General features: G+C 41.6%; 1 protein-coding gene across 1 annotated transcript in view; it reads right to left on the minus strand.

The window, feature by feature from the left end:
* Positions 1–22,246, minus strand: part of FRAS1 (Fraser extracellular matrix complex subunit 1) — a 352,531-nt gene that overhangs the window by 22,255 nt on the left and 308,030 nt on the right. Inside the window, 7 exon segments of the mRNA XM_036764965.1 lie at positions 4,606–4,820; positions 5,983–6,143; positions 11,155–11,387; positions 13,292–13,567; positions 15,486–15,673; positions 17,213–17,413; positions 20,739–20,895. Of these exon segments, the coding sequence (XP_036620860.1) occupies positions 4,606–4,820; positions 5,983–6,143; positions 11,155–11,387; positions 13,292–13,567; positions 15,486–15,673; positions 17,213–17,413; positions 20,739–20,895 (1,431 nt within the window).

Here is a 22,246-nt window from a genome sequence, read left to right on the forward strand (position 1 = left end):
GTGGGGCCCTTGTTGCTGGTTTATAGAGTGGGGAAAATCAAAGAAGAAGGCCTGGTCTGGGAACATACAATGTCTATCCAAAGAATGTGAAGTTTGAGATGAGTGCTAAGAATGGTATTAGAAAAGTAAGCTAAGTATTATACTGGGCAGAAGCAAAGAAAGGTCAGCGTCAAAAGTTGACAAAATGGCCTGGCTGGCAATTTACCCTAAGGATACCAAGGTCAGGGCCTTTCTGGGCACATAGGCCATCTTGTAAGAATTAATGGTCCAGGTATTTTTCTAATCAGGCCCAGGGGATTCCCCTAAGTTGTCCAGACTCATTAATGTATTCTCCCGGTCTAGGGATATAGTTATTCATTCAGTTTCCCCAACAACCAGTAGGGCACATAAAAAGTCTTCCTTCTTAGCATGTCTGAAGTACACAGAGCACGCTATTAAAAGCTGCTTCAGCTAGAGGAGGAAAGATCTAGTTGTGGTTTTGAGCAGTCTCTTATGATACTGTTTCCTAATTATGCTCAGTAGAATTAGTGAACACCCCATGTTAAATGCCTGCTATGTGCAAGGTACTGTGCTAGAGACTTAGGACATTTAGATAAGATCTATATTCCTTGTCCTCACAGAGTTTACAATTTAACTGGGAGGTCATAACTGATACACAGCATTATGTGGGGGAAAGAGCATTAGACTTGGGGCAGGGTTCAAATTCTGCCTTTTATGTTTACTAGCTGTAGTATGGCTTTGAGCAGGTAACAACCACTCTGTGCCTCAGTTTCCTCATCTGTAAAATAAGCAGGTTGGACTCTGATGTCCTCTAAGATCCCTTCCAAGCTCTAAAGCTATGTTCCTATGAAACATACAATACTACACAAAATAGCCATATAATGCCTATAATGCGGAATAGAACAGAGCATCATAGATAGACTACAAAGGGCTACATAAGGTTGGAGGAAGAAAAGGTTATAATGACCTGGGAGAGAATCTCAATCAAAGGCTGGTTGGGGGAGTGTTCTAGAAATTGTCAATGGCCATAGCCAATGAAAGCATTTATGACCCATGAGTGACATGAGCGTCGTGATGGTCATATGGATCCCAGCAGAAAGAATCATCTCGTATAGCTACAATAGGAACCCATAGTATATGCTAAGTTGGTGCCATTGATGACCACCAAGTAACAGTATTTCAAGAATACCTGCAACCACCAGCTCTGGATGAACATCCTTACTGGGCATTGGTCAGGTGGTTCTGGATAACAACATGGGCCAGAGTTTGTTCTTTAGCCAAAGACCCCACCTAAGATGCTTAACTATATGCAAAAAAACCTAATCTTAGGCAAAAATAATTCTGTGGGGTAGTGTGTTCCGAAGAAACAATGTTTATGTATTCACATTCAGCAATGGTGATGGTAAACAGACTGATATGCAGGGGAGTTAACAACAGTGAAGCTCAGATACTGGTTCACATCATCCTTGAACCATCCAATATGTTTTTCAGACAACGGAACAGTATGGCTGGTATATTGGGAAAGAAGCCTGGATTTAGCACCTGGGTTTGAACCCCAACTCTGCCATTTTGAAAAAGTAATAACCTCTCTAAGTCCCAGTTTTGTTATCTGTAAATTGAGATAATTGTACAAGAATCCCTTCTAGTCTTCAGTCTATGATTCTAGGATCAATTACAAAAAAAAAAAAATATATGTAACTGAATGACCAATCATGCTAGTGTCAAGTTCTCTCCAGTAGAGGGCGGTGGTATACACAAAATGAGGAAAATCACAGCTGTACAAATGAAATGTTTTACTCTAATTAAAGATTCTTTCCCTAAGTAATTCTTGTGTAGTCCCTCTATGGGCTGACCAAAGTCTGGTTGAAAAGTGTGAGCTGTTACTGGGGAGCAAACAACACATTTAAAAAACTCATTCTAATTACTCTGCTCCAGAATGCCTTGGAAATAATCTCCCTCACGTTAACCAATTAGGCCATTCCCCCATTAGACTGAGCTCTGCAGGAGCAGGGACATCTTGTGCCTTTTTTGGTATGCCTTTGTATGACTTTCAAATATTTATTGACCATGAGACTCCTCTTCTATAACTTAGAATTCTGCATACAAAGCATACAGTTGTCAACTGAATTAAATTTAAAACACTTATTAAGTGCCCACTTTGTGCAAAGCACTGGGTTAGCCACTGAGGGAGACAATAAAACAAGATAATGCCTCCGTTCTTATGGAGATGACAGTCTAGCGGAGGCCATGACAGATGAAACCAGCCAGGCCATCAATTAATATGTGATAGACACTTAATTACAATATTGTGTCATCGCAGTATAGGGAACTTGGAGCTGGGAGTCCTATGCTAAAATCCAGGATCTGCTGCTTCTGCAAATCATTTTACATTTAAGAAGTTTCAGCTTCTTCATTTTTAAGACAGGGATGAACACTTGCATTCTTGACCTCATAGGATTGTAAGGAAAGTATTATGTAAATTGTGAAGTGCCAGAAATATAAATTATTATAAGAGGCGCAGGTGTGTGTGTGTGTGTGTGTGTGTGTATTTGGCGGGGGGATAAACATTTACGAAGCACCTACCATGTGCCAGGCATTGTACTAAGGTCTGTACAAACATCTCATTCGATCCTCACATCAACCCTGTGAGGGAGGTACTGTTACTATTCGCATTTTATAGTTGAGGAAACTGAGACAGAGGTTAAGTGACTTGCCCAGGGTCACACAGCCGGCAAGTAGGTTGGAATTTGAACTCACGCCTTCATGATTCCAGGCTCGGTACTTGGCACCACCTAGCTGGCCTACATGATAGTACACATGAAGCATTATTGATGGGAGGCTTTTGCTTTTTAAAACTATTTTCTGTTTTTTGTGAGGTTTAGTAACATGGAAAATAACGTGTTTTAACCCTCCTCTCTGCAACATTTGGGCAAAATAGGGCAGCATCAATTTTCAGGATGAAAGTGTGGTCCATAATCAATCAAAAAAGCATTTATTAAGCACTTACTGTATGCCCAGTCTTGGATAATATATACATATACATACACACAGGTGCACAGATGCATATGTGTGTATACATATATACACACATGAAAGAAATAAAAGGTAATTTCTGAGGGAGGTCCTGGAAGCTGGGGGATCAGGAAAGGCTTCATGTAGGAGCTAGTGCCTGAGCTGAGCTTTAAAGGAAGCCAGGCTTTCTCAGAGGTGATGATGATGAGAAGAGGGAACACTCCAGGAAGGAGAGGCAGGCTGGACAAAAACCTCTTCTATATAGAAGTTGCTAAAAGGAGAAAATGTTGGTTCAATGTCAGGAAAACCTTCCTTCTTTCCATATTAGAAGTGTCCCAAAAGGGGACAGCCTGCCTTGGGAGGTAGTAGGTTCCTCCTACTTGGAAGTCTTTCAGCAGAGGCTGGCCAGGTGTGTGACAGCAGTGATGGATTCATGGGTGTATGGCTGGACTGGATGGCTGCTGAGATCTCGGCCAACTCTCAGATTCTGTAACCCTATAACTTTGTACGCTGAACTAGAAAGGTTGCCCTCTCTGGTCCTCTCCTGGCTGGGGCCATTGATTGTCCTTAGCCTGAGAAACTCAGACTATAAGACCCGAAAGAGACCTTACATATCATCTCGGTCAGTCCCAGTAATTTAGAGCTGAGGAACTTATGGTCCAGACTGCTGCGGCGGCTTACTCAAATTCAACAACTAGTTAGTGGCAAACCTGAATCTTGGTCTAACACTCATTTCTACATTTTACTGCCTTCCATTTACAAAATCTGTCCTCGCCTTCCTTCCTTCCTCTTCTTTCTTCCTTCTTCTCCTCCTCCTCTCCATCTGTTTCTTCTTTCATCTGTCTCTCTTCCTCCCATTTGCCCCTTCCTTTCTTCCTCCTTTCTTCTTCTTTCCTCCCCTCCTTCCTCCCTCCCTCTTTCCCTTCCATCCCTCCTTCCTTCCCTCCTCTCCCACCTTTTTCCTTCTTTCTGTTCTCCCTATTTCTCTTCCTTCCTCCCTCCCTCTCTTCCTTCCTTCTTTCATCACATAGCCAGAAGGGAGCGATCTCCAACCATCCTGACCTACATCTGGCCACTGGACCCAGATGGCTTTGGAGGAGAAAGTGAGGCTGGTGACCCTGCACAGCCCTCCTCACTTAAATCCAATTCACTTGCACATCATGGCATCACCTTCCTGATGTCATGGTTCTCTTGGAGAACAAAGGACGAACAACAACAACACAGCCAGGAGGTGCCCAGAGGCAAAACTCAAACTTAGTTCTTCCTGACTCCAAGGTGTGCTCTCTACCTACTGCACCGCACTGCCTCTCAAATATTTTATGAACAATAAGAAATGATGGTGACAACTTAGACAATTCCTGTCCATCTACTTTACTTGGTAGTTTTGGTCCATTTTATGAGTGGTGTTCCCACACTCATTACCTGCAAGGGAATATTATTCAGCCAGTGGAGAAAGAGCCAAAGTACCCAGTGCAGGTCAGGTGCATCCATCATTGGGTACTCCATCATGAGACCTGGATTTCGTTTGATAAGATGATCGAGGAGAGAAAACAAGGGGAGAGGGGAAGAAAGAAGAGGGCTGTGGAAACACACCTGAAAGTCAGCAGTCACAGATCCCCCACAGACGTCGATCAGTTCTGTCATGTCGTAATAAGCATCGAAGGTCCATGTGCAGCTCTTGAGGTTCAGGTGTTTGTAGAGTTGGATGGTCTTGGCTTCCCTCACCGTGGGATCAAACTGGTAAGGACGATCGTAGCCCGGGCCCAGGGCGATGTTGTCATAGATGACTTCATCCAAGAATCCTGCTTCTGTGGGTGAGAAAAGGAGTCTGCACTGATCTGAGGGAGCTTTATTAGGCATCGATGTCAGAAGGGACCACTCAAGTCTTTCCTCCTCTATCTGGGTGACTATTAATAGCACAATGTGTGTACCTCAAATGGACTGAGGTAATGATATGCAAGCCTTGTTAAGTGCCTGCTGCCATGTGTTAAATGCAGAGCCGGCTGCCAAAATAAACACTGGATTGGCTCATTTAATCCTCTAAGAGACAGCAGGAAGCCGGGAAGAAATGAAGAACAAATGATCTTGGGTAGAAGGAGGTAAGATTGGTAGATGGATATGCAGAAAGGAAAAAACAAACATTGGCTCTCTCCTAACACCCAGCTGCCCACCCCGAGAGGGCAGCTGTGTGGTGTGATGCCCCATGATTCAGTTACTAAGCAACAAAATTAAGGCAGAGGAAATGCATCAATGCAGTAATTTGCGACTTTTTAAATGCCGAATTTTTCAAAAATCATTATTATGAAGAGCGAGAAAATGCCCTTTCTGTGTCGGCTTTTATAGTTTCTGAATGCTTTGAAGGAAATTCAGAATTACTGAGTCTCAGATATGGAAAGGATGTCAAAGGTCATCTAGTCAAACTTGAACCAGAATCACCTCTACAACATCATAACCATCAGGAAGGAAGGAAACAAGCATTTATTAAGCATCTACTGTGTGCCAGGCACTGTGCTAAGTGCTTCACAGTTATGATCTCATTTGATCTTCATAACAGTGGCACAACAACCCTGGGAGAAAGGTGCTATTTCACAGGTTTTTTAACAGTTGGGGAAACTGAGGCAGACCAAGATTAAGTGACTTGGCCAGGGTCACACAGCTAGTAAGTGCCTGAGACCAGATTTGAACTCAGGGCTTATTGATAATGTTCTGTACACTGTGCAGCCATTAGCTTTTGAAGACCTTTAGTTAATAGTAACCCATGTTCTCCCAATACAGCCTACTCAATTACAGATAACTCAGATTGTTAAGAATTTTTTTCTTATATCTATCTAGTCTGTAGCTGCAGGTAAGCACCATCTTTTACCCCCAGTTCTATTGTCTGGAGCCAAGCAGAATAAGCTTAATCCTTTCTAGCACTCAGCCTCCAGTCTGGGGTCAAGCAAGCAGGATATTGGCATTCCCTGGGCTTACCCGAGATACCTTTCAGATCCCCGATGGTGATGAGATTCGAGCAGACATGTTGATGTCTGTAGATGGACTCTGATAAGAGAAAATGCACGTTGTGTAATGGCATTGTCGAGATGAGAGGCAGCATGCCATCCTGGTGTGGGATCTGGACCGAGATGTGGATCCTAGGGAAAAGTCAATACAGAGTAGGCTAAAGTCCAAATTTATCATGGTTATAGTTAGCGAGTAGCACAACAGACTTCATGCTCATAACCAACTTTTTCCTTTCCCTTAAGAATGACAAAAATGATCCCTAGCTGTAATGTTTAAAGCTGGGTTTCATGGGTAAAGGTAATATCCATACAGATGGCATTCAATTTTTTAAAGTATCCTCCACCTTCTAGAATTATAACAATGTGAAATACAGAGATGTTTTTTTTTATTTTATTGGATGAAATTACTTTTAATTTTTCTTTCCTATCAGAAAGAACTTGCCTCCCTATAGATTCAAGATATTATGTGAATTCTGTTCAGCATAGCATCATAGACCAAGAGCTAGATGAGGTCTCAGGGACCATTTAGTCCAATTCTCCCATTTTACAGAAAACTGAGACCCCAGAAGGCTAAGTGACTTAGCCAAGATTTATCAGGTAACAAACATCAGAGTCAGGATTTTAACCCTGGTCATCTGACCACAGAGCTAGCACTCTTTCCACTGTACTAGACTGCCTTATATGATAAAGAATGTCTGTCCATCTCTCCCTCCCTCTCTCACCCTTCTTCCTGTCCTTCCTTCCTCTTCTCCTCACCCTCCCTCTCTTTCTTCCCCCTCCTTCTCTCTCTGTCTCTCCCCCTCCCTCCCTCCCTGCTTCTCTCCATCTCTCTCTGCCTCTCCCTTTCCCTGTCTCTCTCCATGAATTTTAGGATACCACCAAGCTCCTATATTGTGAATTCAGTTTTCTGCTACATATCTCACCTGTCACCGCTGCTGACCTTTTACTCATCTCCCTCTGCCTCTCTGGAATGGTCTCCTTCTTCCCTTCTATCATTCCATGCCCTTTTCTTCAAGACTCATTTCCTCTTTGACTAAATAAATATCAACACTGCCTTGTATCAGGAGGTTAGGATGCCATGAGGCCAAGAGTATATAAAGGAAACAGGTGTATCCTAGAAGCAAAAGAGGGATACACGTGCCTGGAATTCTAAGAAGATATTTTGGAGTAGCTTAAAGCAACCCCAGAGCTACCATTTGTCAGTTTGGAGTTGAAGGAACTAGCCTAGAAGCAGTCATCAAGGGAACAGAGAAAGATGACCGATAGATGGAAAGAGAGTGTTTCAGTGAGATGAGAAAGTGAGCCAGATGTGGCAGTGATGAGTTCAGTGTGAGAATTCTTTCCTCTGCTGTATATGGACACGGCCAGAAAGGTCCTTAGTTAGTTTATGCCAGGATAAGTTAGAAGTTGGGAAGCCCCAACTAGGGGCAGGGCCTTGTTGTAAGAAAGGTCATGTGTAGGGGCTGGGCTGTGACCTGGCTGCTAGTGTTCCCCTCCCCCTACCAATATATACTATAGGTGCATGGGGTGTTCAGGAGGACTAGCACCTCTGCTGTGAGGGTTTAGTGAACCCTTTTCAGGGCCACTTATCCACCTTTTGTGTCCACCTGATTCATTCAACTCTCACCTGTGGCTCCAGGAAGATATAAAATGCTCAGTAAACCATCTCCGTGAACAGCTAAACCAAAGTGAGGGGAACTGACCAGCCTCAAACCAATAGGTGAGTTAGATGGGATTCTCCCCCAAGCATGTGAACACTTTCCCCAGTGGAATGGGTAGATGAGAACAATGTGTTCCAACAGCCACGAAGCCAGCTGAAGCAGGCTCTGTGGAGCTTTTAGAGCTTGGTCAGGCATAGAAGATACCAAGGTCATCCACTGCCTCCTGGGCCCATCACCATTTATCTTTCGTCCTGGCACTGGACTCTGATGACTCAGGAAGAGAGAGTGAGGCCGATGACTTTGCAGAACTCCACCTCACTTAGACCTAATTCACGTATAAAGCATCACCTGTGATGTCACTGGTCCTCTTTGAAAATGAGGGACAAACAACACCCAACACCAGGAGCATGTGAGTCATGAGGAAAAGATTGTAAGAGCAGGTTCTGCCCGGTAGCATATCTGAACTGAAGGCGTTAGGGCTCCTCCTGGTTTTTGTTAGGGAAGAGACTACCTGACGGAAGTGGGGAGAAGTCACAGGCACTAGGACATAGTGCCTTGAGCATCTTCATACAGCCATTGCTGTCCAGCGGTGTCTGACTCTTTGTGACCCCATCTGGGGTTTTCTTGGCAAAGATGCTGGAATGGTTTGCCATGGCCTTCTCCAGCACAGCATCTGTACTATAGCATAATTCATTTGATTATAATCTCTTGTTGTTCCTCGTCTGTTTATAAACACACTGCTTATACAAACTGTCACTGTTTATTCTGTCATTTGGCTTGATTGGAAGCTATTGAAAACAGATGAACATTCCTTGTATAGGCTCCCCGCTCTGCACAAAACTGTTTAATACTGTGTGGCACAATATTTACTATTTTGTAGTACAAGATGCTACCCAAAAGAGAGACTAAAATCTTCTAATTGTAGCTCTCGAAGGAACCTCCGAGGCCCTCTGGCCTAATCCCTCCTTTTATGAATAAGGGATAATAGCCTTGGAGAGATGAAGACAGAGGACAAGTTGGAATACATGTCTTCAGACTCTGGGCCCTTTCTTTAGCACAGAGTTGCCTCAGTTTAACAAAAAAATGCTTGTTGAGCTAAGCCTGAATCGAAAGGAAATTGTCTTTGTGGTTTGGATTCATTTTTGGTCACTGCTTTTCCATGACCAAATGCAAAATCCGAGTAGGCTTCCTCAGAGCAGCAGAAACTCTAGGCTTAGCCTGTCTTTTCCAACTGGTAGCACCTGTTTGTGTAGTGGTTGCTGGAATCTTTTCTCTTTATCCTTCTTTTTCCAACTTGAATAATTGGGGAGAATAAACAGTGTCTGATGGAAGTTACACGTGGCTGTAGGGATTTCCTAGAGCAACCGATGGGGACTCTGGAGGTTGTGCTCTCACCTTTCATGGAGGAGGTGGAGCCAACAGCTTGGACAAATGTTACATTCCTGTTCTTGACTGAGAAACTGGTGGACCAGGAGGTCTTGATATATTGATACATGGAATAGGAGGGAGTTGGGAAGAAAAAAAATTCTCATCCTCTTTCTTCACTGTAACCATCAGGAAGCAGCAGAGCCAAGACAGGGCTTGTGATGGGGAGAGAAGGCCTCTACTAGAGAAGAAAGGGAGGAATGTCATGTTGGGGTTCCCTCTCCCTCCATCATTTCCTCATGGTCCAATTGGTTATCAGACAAAGTGAAGGCAAACCTTGAACTACTAACATTTTGAACGATTTAGTGATATTTTCCCCACATAAGATGAAGACAGAAATGCTAGTGTCCCCTTCTTCTTCCTTAATTGCCACCACTCTCCTCTTTCCATGGCTCTTTTCTTTTTTTCTTTTGCAGTCAATCACTTACCAGGCCCACCCATTAGCATGAAGACCTTGCAGTGGACACCTGCCATTTTTTAAAAATAAGAAAGAACAATCTTTGTCTTCAGGTAGGCCTGAAACATGTACAGTGTCCTAGGATGCTGCTGATAGTGCTCTGTCACTAAAGTCACTGAGTTTCCTTCTGTTAGGAATGTGGATTAGGAGGGTTTCAGTCTCCCTGGTACCCAGACCAGTTCCAAAAATGAGAAACATACAGCAAAAGGAAAGTAGAATCAGAAGGGCTGGCTTGGTGTTGGCTCTGATCCTTCAGAGCACATGAACCCAGGAAAGGCACTAATTCTCTCTGAGCCTAGTTTATACATCTATAAAATGGTGATGACAATAACCTATGATAATGATGATAATAATCATAAGAAGTAGTAGTAGTAGTAGTAGCAGCATTCATGCTATATACCTTACAGAGCTAGCATAAAGAAAGCGCTTTGTAAACCTTAAAGTGTTTTATATATATGTAATAAATGTGAGTTATTATTGTTCATAATAGAACTTTACAGGGACATGCTAACTTCTTTGGGATCAGCTTATGTCTGCACATAAACATACTGTAATATCTAATGGCTATTTACCACATGTAAGGAATTGCTTGAAGTACCTCTAAGTATAAAAGCAAATATACAGGCCAGCCAAATAGGCTTTATTTTCTGTTCCTCACACATGACGCTTCTTCTCTCTCATTGCCATGCTTTTGCCTGGGCTGTTCCCCCTGCCTAGGATGCAGTCTTTCGTCTCTTCAGCCTCTTAGAATCTCTAGTTTCTTTCAAAGTTTGGCTCAAATACCAATTCCTACATAAGGCTTTTCCTGATCCACATGGCAAATATTAGTGCCTCTTCACTGAATTGATCTTTTCTTTATTTTGTACATAGCTCAAGTAAGACACTCCTCCAAACTCAGGGATTATCTCTGGCTGTACCCCTGTACCTGGAATACCCTCCCTTCTCATCTCTGCCACCTGGCTTCCTTCAAGTCCCACCACCTTCAGGAAGCTTTTCCCAACCCCTTAATCCTGCTGTCTTCCCTCCAATGTATCCTATATATGGCTTATGTATCCTATATCTAGCAAACATAGCTGTTTGCATGTTGTCTTCCCCAGAGAAAACTTTCTCTCCAGAAAAAAAACTCATTTAGATTGTGAGTACCCTGAGAGCACAGGCTAGCTTTTACCATTCTTTGCATCCCTAGCATTTAGCACAGTTCCTGACACATAGTATTTTATGCTTCTCATGCATTTCAAAATATTTAAAAAGCCAAGTTCATGCTAAGAATACCTGCTCTAGGAAGGAAAAAAAAAACTTTTTGTGAGCTACAGAGAAATTTTAAATTCTTTGTTGAAATTCATAAGTATTTACTTCCTGATGACAGTAGTATCCTGCTATGGAATGTAAACTCCTTGAGGGCAGGGACTGTTTCATTTTTGTCTTTGCATTCCCAGTATCTAGCCCAGTACCCATCACATAGTAGGTACTTTAAAAATGTTTTCTCATTGATTAAAAATGCATACACATACATGCTTAGTAATGACCGCATTGTAGGAAACACCAGTAAGATGCTGGAACTGGCCAAACCTCTCCCTGTAGAAGGTGACATCTGGCTCACCTGTTGGGATGCTCCTTGTGTTTGACATCAAGGTATTTCAGGGTAGCGATGAAGGACTGAGCTTGGAAGCCTCTGGCGGTCCCAGCCACGACAGGGGTGTGACAGATAGCACTGTCTGTCCCTATGGTAACAATGTTACTTCTCAGAGGGGTCCCCAAGTGTCCCGCCTTGTCCACAGCCTTTGCCACACAGCGCACGTGGAACCTCCGGCTGAAGTAGATACTGTCCAGTACCTGCAAGGGAATAAGATGGCAGCTAAGCCATGCTGAATTCATAACCAGCTCTGGACCCTGTAGCCGCTGGGGTGGCTCACAAAGGTCTTATCTTGGGCAAACTTTAACTTCAAAGACTTCAAGAACTGACAGAGTTGGTATTTTCAGGCACTGTGTTCAGCATAAGGCTTTCTCAAAGCCTCATCCCAGTTACAGGGAACAGTGGCTAAAGCCCACTGCTGCCACTGACATGTTAACCATGAGCCTTGCAGGAGTGGGAGCGATGTTCAGACTTGAAATTCAGGATATAGCTGCTGGCATCCTTTTTGTCATCAGGTCAATTTATCAGGTGTATCTGAATTTGCTGCCAGGCATACCCTAGGACATGGCTTTTTTTGGGTGCTGGATTTCTTGGATAGTCTGATGAAGCCTGGAGACCCCTTCTCTGAATATTATGCTTTTAAAGGCATGAGATAAAATATACAGAACCTTACGTATGTATAATATGATATGATATATGATATGATGTGGTAGTATGTAATATATATGTTATATGCATTATATATAATATTACATCATAATATAATATAATCCTACATGATTGTCTATATAAAGGCAACTATTTACACTGAAATACAGATATCAAAATATTTAAAAAGCCAAGTTCATGCTAAGAATACCTGCTCTAGGAAGGAAAAAAACTCCTGTTTTCGTGAGCTACAGGCAAATTTTAAATTTGTTGCTGAAATTCGTTAACGACTATCGATTTATTCATTTATAAAGGATCAGCTGTTATCTTGCTTCAAGATGGCAGCCTCAGTCACAAATTGCATTTGTTGTCCTGTAATAATGAACCAAATTTGGTTCAGAGCAGCCTAAATGCCTTTGAAAGTTATTATAGAACAGAGAGATAAATGTGAAACACCATGCATGTAAATTTCTATAGAAGCCGAAAGAGCTAGCTCATTGGCCAATCACAGAAGATGATCAAAATACAGCTAAGCTCACACACCAGAAAAAAAATGGTGTCCTAGCTATAGTACTAGGAGTCAAAGCTCTGGATAGGTCTTGATATAGCATTTATGAAGCGATTCACTTCTCACAACAACCCTGGGAGGCAGGTATTATTATATACTCATTTTACAGATGAGAAAACTGAGGCAAACAAGGTGCTAAGTGACTTGCCCAGGGTCACCCAGCTAATAAAGTGTCTGCAGTCAGATTTTAACTCAGGGCTTCCTGACTCCAGATCCAGGGCTCTAACCACTGCACCACCTGGCTGCCTTCTTTGTTTGTGTAGAAGGAGCCTAGATCCAGATCAAGACAGTTCCAAAGGTGTTTTTGGTTCATTAAGCACCATATTCTACTTTCTCCAGCTTGCTTTTTCGGAGAAAGTGACAGAAGAGTCTATGTTTCATCAATATAGGGAAGTCATCCCTGTTGCTTATTATTCTTCAATTGTTTACCCAACTAATCTTGTTTTCCCCACAATGATTATATTTTACCCTTCCTTTTTATTTCCCATGCTTTCTAAAATGGATGAGACCCACAAGAGATATTCAGTACATACATGCTGATTGAGTGAAGAGTAAATAAAAGACTGTATCCACACGCTTGTGTTTCACCCCTCAAGCCATGTATGTCAAAGAATTTAATCTAGGTATCTTATTTTAGCGAGATGGCTCAATTGGACCTTGGGCAAGTCACTTGCCCTCTCTTTGCCTCAATCCACTGGAGAAGGAAATGGTAAATCACTCCAGTATCTTTGCCAAGGAAAGCTCATGGACAGTATTGTCATGTTATGGTCCATTAGGTCACAAAGAGTCAGAAACAACTGAATAGCAACCACCATATTTCACAGCTTTCTAAAGGAAAAATGGAAGCAAGTCCACAGTTACTTATCCCACCTTGGCCATTGTACATACCATGTGGTTGACACTGGTGAATGGTGTGTTGTCAGTGATGGTCTCAAAGGGAGACCTTGCCCCATTGCCATCCGTGGGCGTTGCTACTTCCCAACTAAATCGGACAGAGGTCTGATTGATTCCAGCCTCCACGCAGCGTTCCTTCATGATGGAATACTTGGGGAAGTGAGGGTCACAAGGAGTGACGCAGATCAGTGGGTACCCTGGGGAGGGCGATTTCTTGACCCCTTCCTTGGTCACTTCTTCCACATGGTCATAGTCAGCAAGCATGACCACCTGCAGAACAATAAACGCAATGAAGCTTCATGGGAGCTCAAGCATCAGGACTGAGAACTGGACACCCCTCCTCCATAAGCATCACATAAATGACATTTTTGTGGAGGCAGCATCACTTTGAAACCGAATAGGAATCTGTGAAAAGAGGGCGCCTTGAGAAAACAGTACATAATGGCAAGCAGCAACTTAAGCCTTTTCAAATCTGTAACCCAATTATTAAATTATCCATCACGTTGTGGAGAGAGAGCTAGATTCAGAGTCAGGAAGACCTTGTTTCAAATCCAACCTCTGACACATGCTGGCTGTATGACTCTGGGAAAATCCCTTAACCTCTCAGCTCTCCAAGGCAGCTCTCCAAGACTGTCAGTAATAGAGAAGGTGGCAATCTAAGTCAGTGGAAGGAATTCCCTCACCAGGGAGGTCCCTAGGTAGATGAAATCACAAATCTGGTGCCCCTCCCCCAAAAACCCATTAAATTATTAGCTCCTTAAGAATATAGAAATAAACCATAATAAATAACCATGCCCTTGCACATATAAGCATATGCAAAATAAATACAAGGAAATTGCCAGGGGAGATGTCACTAACAGCTGAGAAAGAGAGGTCAGAAAAGAAAAGGTTCTACACAGTAGGAAGTACCTGAGATAAGCTAGAAGGAAAGAACAGGGGATAAGAAGGAAGTGTGTTCTAGGTATCCAGAGCTAGCCTTACTAGGGAATGAGAAGGGAAGTTTGAGTGTTATGTTTGAGGAACTGCAGAAAAGCAGAAACAAACATTGGTTACACACCTACTGTGTGCACTTCGTGCCTTGGTGCTGGTGAAAACAGAGGTAAAAAAAATGACAAAGTTACTGACCTCACTTAATATCTCTTCTTTATACTAAGAACAAAGCTTTGCTTTATATGTCAGTCATTTCAACAGCCCTCTCCCTCTCTCCTTCTCTTCTCTCTCTCTCCCTCTCCCTCCTCTTCCTTCTTCTCTCTCTCCTTCTCTTCCCCCTTTCTCTTTCCTTCTCTCTCTCCCTCCCCTCCCCCTTATCTCTCTCTTCCTCTCTCCCTCTTGCCATGGTGAGAAAAAAATCCACACCCATTCTCCAAGTAATTACTATAACAATGTTCCATTGGCTTATATTATCCTGCTATAGAACGTCAGAGTACTAGAAAAGTTATTTCTTATGACTTAGTCTTATTTCTGATGGAGTTAATAATTAAATGGGGTTTTGGACCAGATTTGTGATTTCATGCATCCTGGAGTTCCTTTGTAAGGAAACTCCTTCCACTGAGACAGATTGCCACCTTCTCACCTGGGGAGCTGAGTTCCCTGACGGTGGAGAATGGTTCTTTTTTGTCTCTGTATTCCCAGAACCTAACCCAGCACAGAGTAGGGACTTAACAAATACTTGTTGATTAATTCGTTAAATTTAAGTTAACTGGAGAAGTAGGATTTACTCCCACATTTCTTCGTTAAATGCCAAGGTTACCATAGCAGCCCTTCATTAATTCCAGTTTCACACTGTTTATTTATCATATTCAGTCCTAAGTTAGAAATATAGTGACTTATTTTACAAACAGAAAGATCTGTGTCTATAAATATGCAGGGTAATATCCATGAAGTGTCTTCTGATCTTACCTCCCTTTTATTTTTTATTGGGGTAAAGTGACTTGCCCAGGGTCACACAGCTAGTAAGTATCTGAGGCTGGATTTGAACTCAGGTCCTCCTGACTCCAGGACCAGTGCTCTATCCACTGCTCTACCTATTCCTGCATTCTTTCACTTTTTGCCATTATCAAAAATAAGGCTCCTATGACCTCTTCTGCAGTAAATCAAAGGGCTTTCCCTTTCCAAGTTCCTCCTTTCTCACACATACTTCCCAGGGGCTGTCTGGCAGGGAGGGCTTTCTTTCTGTTGAGTCACTTACAATGGGTGGTGCTGGTAATATGAGACTTCCAGCAGCTTCCTGGTCCAGGATTGTCACCGTAGCAGTGGTCACATCACCAAGGACTGCTTCCACGGGGTCATCAGGGCCCAGGACCAGGGAGAAGGACTCGTGCCACTCCCGATCTTCATTGGACAGAATCTCCACTTTGAACAGGATGTGATCCACGCCTAGACCACAGAGGTAAAGAGAAGGTTGGAAAGGCCTGACGTGTCTGTGTTGAGCTGTTTTATATACACTTGGTTTTTGCTAATTGTCTTGTTACTACTTAAAATGAAGAGAGTCCATTTGATAGACAAAACTCCACCACGGTAGAAGCTCGGAAACATTCACCTGCAGATATATTATTCAACACCATATGAGGATTAATGAGGCTTTTCTGATGATAGTTGGATGCAATAAAAATCTATGACTCGAAATAGATTCCACCCTGACTACGTGTCTTCACTTAATTCTTTCTCTCTTTTACTCATGTATATCGTTACATCCATCCCCTGAAGAGCATCAGCTCTTGGAACTACAAGGTTAAACTATCCAAACAGGAAAATGGGAGCCTCACAGCAGCTCTGCTCCATGGCTTAGAAAGGGCTATGTCTATTTTCAAGGCAAAGCAAGATCTCCCTTTCCTCCAAGCCCTGTCTTAGCAGGAAGGATCACTGATGCTTCCCTGGACCACTGCTGCCCACTCCCACTGCTCTACAAATGGTGGCAGCATCGACACCAAGCCCAAGTTATTCAAACCTGGTTATTAAACAGCCCTAATGAGTAATTCTAAACCACACAGTTAATTTGGACAGTTATAACTATCAGGTGGGCTATCAATTGTGCTGGCTTGACCCCACTCATTCCTCTCCTTCCATTAGCTTCTGTCTCCATTATGGCCTCCTGTGATAAATACTGTGTAGAACAGCTGTAATGTGAGGACTCCTAACATCAGAGCATACATTGCTTTGCAAACCCCAGAGGGCAACAAATGAGCAGAAGACGGAAGCTGGGCATGTTCTTTTATTGGTCAGTAAAGTTATATGCTCATGAAATCGTATTTTTGGCCAAAATTTTATACATAAGTGTAAAAACATATATGTGTGTATCTATCTATATATGAAATTTTGGCCAAGAATACAATTATATATATTTATAAAGTTATTATTATATATATGTTAATACGTATTTTGGCCAAGGATAGTTTTATATATATAAAATTATATATACATACATATGTATCTATATATGTATGTATGTATGTATGTGTAAGATATTAGGCCAAGAATACAATTTCACCAGCATATAATTTCACTGAACAATTAAGTTACTGAACATTAAAACATACTCTCTATGTATGTGTGTATACATGTGTATATATACACACACACATATATATATATATATATATATATATATATATATATACAGAGAGAGAGAGACAAAGACAGAGACAGAGACATACACAGAGAGACAGAGAGACACAGAGAGAGAGAGAGACAGAGAGCAAGAGAGAGCGAGAACAAGCATGTTTTAATGCAATGGACCTAAAAACCTCTTCCTCATTATTTTTGCTAACTAACTATTAAATTTTTTTCTGCACGTACAAATGATTTCTGGATATAATCTCTCTCTAGCTCCTTCCTCTACTTAATCCCTTCTTCCAATGCCAAATACACACTTCTGCAAGGAATAAATCCCACATCTTGAGGTTTCCTTTCCATTACCAGGACTGAACTTCAGGACACGGCTCTTGGGGTAATAATCCACACCAGACTGGGCAGAACCATCTCGAGTACTGCAGCGGACCCTGGAAGTCCGATTCTGGTCTCCTCTCCGGATCACTTTGATGTTCAGAATTGCAAGAGCATCTGGCCCAGCAGGTTCCCGGACTTGGTATGCAGCCTCTTCAAACTCAATAGTTGGGGCTAAGAAAACAAAATTGGGAGCAGGGGAAGAATCAGAGAATCTCAGAGCTGAAGATTCCTGAATCCAAATCAACCTAACGATGATTTTTCCATCTCCATCCCTGCCAACATTCTAGTCTTTGCTTGAAGACCTCTAGGAAGAGAGAAGCCAGTACCTCCCATGGCACCCCACCTTACTTGGGGACATCTCTAGTAGGAAGTTTTTCCCCAACATCAAGCCTACATTCCCTCTTCCCAATTCTCCTCCATTCCTCCTGCTTTTCCCCTATGATATTAGAGAGAATCAGTCTAATCAATTTTCCACATGAAAGCCTTCTAAACATTTCATAACAACTATCACATATCCCTACATTTTCCTTTGCCCAGGCTAAGCTAGTTCCTTCTACCATCCCTCAGATGGCCTGACTATGAGGTCCTCAACATCCCCATTACCCTGGTTCATATGCTCTCTAGCTTTGCAATCAATTTTCTGGCATGTGGTTCCCAGAGTTGAATACAATAGTCTAGATACAGTCTGAATAGGGCAAAGCATAGCGGGATTGCCACCTCCCTAGTCTTGGACATTAAATTAGTTTTTTTGACATCATATAATGCTGTTAACTCATATCAAACTCATAGTCTGCTAAATCCCCAAATCTCTTTCTGATGAAATATTATCTAGCCATGATTTCCTCATCTTGTCCTTGCGAAACTGATTTTTTGAACTCAAATGTGAGACTTTAAATCCATCCCTATTCAATTTCATCTTATTAGATTCAGCCCAACACTGTAGCCTGCCAAGGCCTTTTTTGGATTCCGATTCTGTCATTCACTGTGTTAGCAATTCTTTACAGTTTTATGCCCTCTACAAATTTGATGAGCATTCATTAAGTACCTCTATCCAAGTCAATGATAAAAATGTTAACCAGAACAGGGCCAAGTACAAATTTCTAGGGCAGATGTTCCCAACATTTCTCAGTTCACAGTGTCCTTAATGTCTCGGTAATTTTTTCAAAGTGCCCCTTGGTCCAAAAAGACTCCTAACCATTAATATCACTGTGTTTCCCTCAAAAATTAAAACCCCACCATGGTGCCCCTGTGAGTCTGCAGCACACAACTTGGGAATTGTGCCTGTAATAGAGACCCGGAAAGAACACTAGATTCTGAGAGTGAGACTTCCTTCTTAAAAAAAAAAGTTGGTAACTATTTCAATAGAATTGGTTTCTTATTTTTTTCTATTTAAAAATAATATTCTGAGAGAGGGTCCATAGGCTTTACCACAGTGCCAAAGGGGCCCATGGCACACAACAGAAGATTAAAAACCTCTGCCATGGAAGGAAAGCTAATTCTCTCTCATTTTATCTCATAGAACTTTATACCCCTCTTATCCACTGATTTACTTTGCATTGAGTGTGTGTATATACTGATGCAAAGTGAAACGATCAGAACCAGAACTCTGTGCACAGTAACAGCAATATTGTACGATGATCAGCTGGCAATGACTTAGCTATTTCCAGCAATACAGTGAGCCGAGACAACTCTAAAGGACTTAGAATGAAAAACGCTATCCATCCTTAGAGAAAGAATTGATGGTGTCTGAATACAGGTTGACACATACTTTTTTTACTTTATTTGGGGGGGTTGGTCTTTTATTTATTTTCTTTTATAGCATGACTAATATCAAAATATGTTTTACATGACTACATATGTATAACCTATGTCAAATTGCTTGCCTTCTCAATGTGGATGGTGGGGAAGGAGGGAGAGAATCTGGAACCCAAAATTTTAAAAAACAAATGTTAAAAATTGTTTTGACATGTAGTTGGGGAAAAAATAAAATACTAGACAATTTTTTTTAAAAAGTGTCTATATCTTAATAGCTTATAAGCTTCTTGAAGACCTGAACCATGTTTGATTCTTTTTAATCTTCCCTCACCCTCACAAAGTACATAATACATAGGAAGCACTTAACGTTTGTTGAATGAATGAATGATCTTCCCCAGCCCTCATAAAATGTATATTATTTAAGAAGCACTTAATATTTGTTGAATCAATGAATGATCTTCCCCAGCCCTCGTAAACAGCATATTATTTAAGAAGCACTTAATGTTTGTTGAATGAATGATCTTCCCCAGCCCTCATAAAGTGCATATTATTTAAGAAGCACTTAATGTTTGCTGAATGAATGAATGATCTTCCCCAGCCCTCATAAACGGCATAATATGTATGAAACACTTGATTTTTGTTGAATGAACGAAACACAAAAGGTTGATTATATATAAAATTATGTAGAACCAAAGGTGAAATAGAAATCTATCTTTACTACTACTGGCTAGATCTTATAGCTCAAGTTTGAAAGGGCAAACTAATCAGGAACTATGAAGAAGAAAGACATCCTCTCTGGAAGTCTCTTCAGTTTTCTACTGGCTATAATGTCATGGTCTTCAACTATGAGAATAAGTCACAGGAGAATGCGTTATAGACACTTCCTTTACCCACTAAGAACTCAGGATCGACTCTCCCTCCAGTTCTCCAACTATCTTGCTTTTAGAGAGGACAAGGGTTAGGTTGAGGATTAAAACATGGATCTCTCCTATTAGATGAAAGTCCCTTGAAGGCAAGAGACACAAATAATTCATCCATTCATCACTGCATCATGCTCAGTGCCTACCACAGTACCTTTCCCATAGGAGGCACTTAATAAATGTATGTCATTGCTAAACTGCCCTTTGAACTCCCCCAAACTGGCTTTTTTCCTGATTCTACCCAATATCTAAACCTTTCCCTGTTGGTTATGAGAAACTATTCACTCACCATCCGTTTCCCCACCCAGTACTAGGGATATTGAATAAACAAGCCTGCCTGTGTCATTCATTAGTAATTTACTTAAACAGTTTATTTTTAATTTACAGATGAAGCGATTTGAGTGAGGAAAGCTAATAAACTACCCAAGATCCTTTCCAGGAAAGTGATACCATGTTTCAAAGCAAAGGAAATATAGGCTTCAGGTAGGTGAATTCTATTTTCAGCAACATGACTGAATTACCATATGTTTGGGATATGTCCATTTCCCTCTCTGTGGCCCAGCTTTTCAGGGCTTAAAAACACCATAATGGTACTCAGTGGTTGTCAGGGACATGGTGAAGATTGATTAGGTAATTAATAGCTATAAAGTTTGTTGAATTCTTTTTAGTAACTTGGAACCAACCTTCAAGAAAGCTGTCATTTGTTGCCCAAAGTTATATGCTGCTATTATGTATTTTCAAGAGAACCTTCTGACTCCAAAGCACTTGTAATTTTTAATTGTGTTCAAGCCAGCAATCACTAAGGCACTTTTTGGTCTTACCATCTTCGTCGTTGGATATGGTGATGGTGGCCATGTTACTTTTCCCTATTCTTGCCCCACTCCAGTGGTTTCCAAGAGGATGGCCAAGGTAGACCCTGAACTGTTCTTCTGGTTCAAAAATGGAGTCATCGTTGATATAGACGGTGCAGTTCTTCACCTACATCAATCACATGCATTCAGATATAAAAGAGGGCACAACAACCTCCTGGATGTCTTTGGAAAATTTTTTTATTATATTGAGACCTGAAGTCCCACAGAAACAGATCTAAGGAAATGCATCCATGAAAGTCAAATGCATCTATTCATAGAAGAGAACATATAAACATTCTTTGGTAATTTTCCTACTTCATAGATTCGATGCCTGGATCTTTCCTGCTCAAATTCAGAGAGGCAGTAGGACATGAAGGAACCTGGAGGTCTTCTAATCCTATCCCCTCATTTTCTAGATGAAGAAACGAAGGATCATGGAGGTTGAGTGACTTATACCACCCTCCCCCAAATCATCCAGGTGGTTGAATGACTTATACCACTTATACCCCAACTCATCCAGGTAGAAAGCATCAGAGCAGGTGATTTGAAGCCAGATCCTAACCACTGATGGTGGTTAATGGTTAGTTAGGTGGCATAATGGATAGAGTGCCAAGCCTAGAGTCAGAAAGACCTCAATTCTAATCTAGCCTCAGACATTTACTAGCTGTGTGATCCTGAGCCAGTTCCTCAATCCCTGTCTGCCTCAGTTTCTTCATCTGTAAAATGGGTAGTAAAAGCACCTATTTCCCAGAGTGGTTGTGGGTTAAAATGAGAGAAGAACTATAAAGCACTTAGCACAGTGCCTTGCACATAGTAAATACTATATTAATGTTAGCTATGATAATGATTTTCCTATTTAGTTCTGTCATAAAGAACAAAGAAGGAAGGAAACAAGAATTTATTCAGCACCTATTGAGAGATATAGTCATTTTATATTAATTTTACAAATGAAGAAACTGAGGCAGAGGTAAAGTGATTTGTCCAGGGTCACATAGCTAGTAAATAAACATCTGAGGTTGGATTTGAATTCAGGTCTCCCTGACTTACGCCACTGTGCCACCAGCTGCCTCTAGGTGCTTGTTAGAATATAGATGGTTACAATACGCTCAGCATGTTGATGCTCCTTCAAACGCCCTGACCCCCCAGTTCCTTGGTCTATCCCATGACCTACTCTTCCACTGCACCTCAGCTGCCATAGGGGTAGTCATCTTGTCAATATTCACAAGTTCATATGTTCATAAACTCCAAAATTATCTATCCAATAATAATCTCTTATTATTCCATCTCTCCCTTTTTTTTATTACCAGACCCCACCTTGAAAGAGATAGGAAAATGACGACAGATGCTGGGTGAAATCAGCCAGCCTATTACTCTTAAACCTGTTTTTCTTCCTTCACTGTGATCCTACCTCAGTTCTTTCCCAGGCCATCTCCCTTCTCTATACTCTCTTCTCCTCACAAGTTGGACCTCTTAATCTC

The sequence above is a fragment of the Trichosurus vulpecula genome, chromosome 6 (assembly GCF_011100635.1).
Source record: "Trichosurus vulpecula isolate mTriVul1 chromosome 6, mTriVul1.pri, whole genome shotgun sequence".
NCBI lineage: Eukaryota > Metazoa > Chordata > Mammalia > Diprotodontia > Phalangeridae > Trichosurus > Trichosurus vulpecula.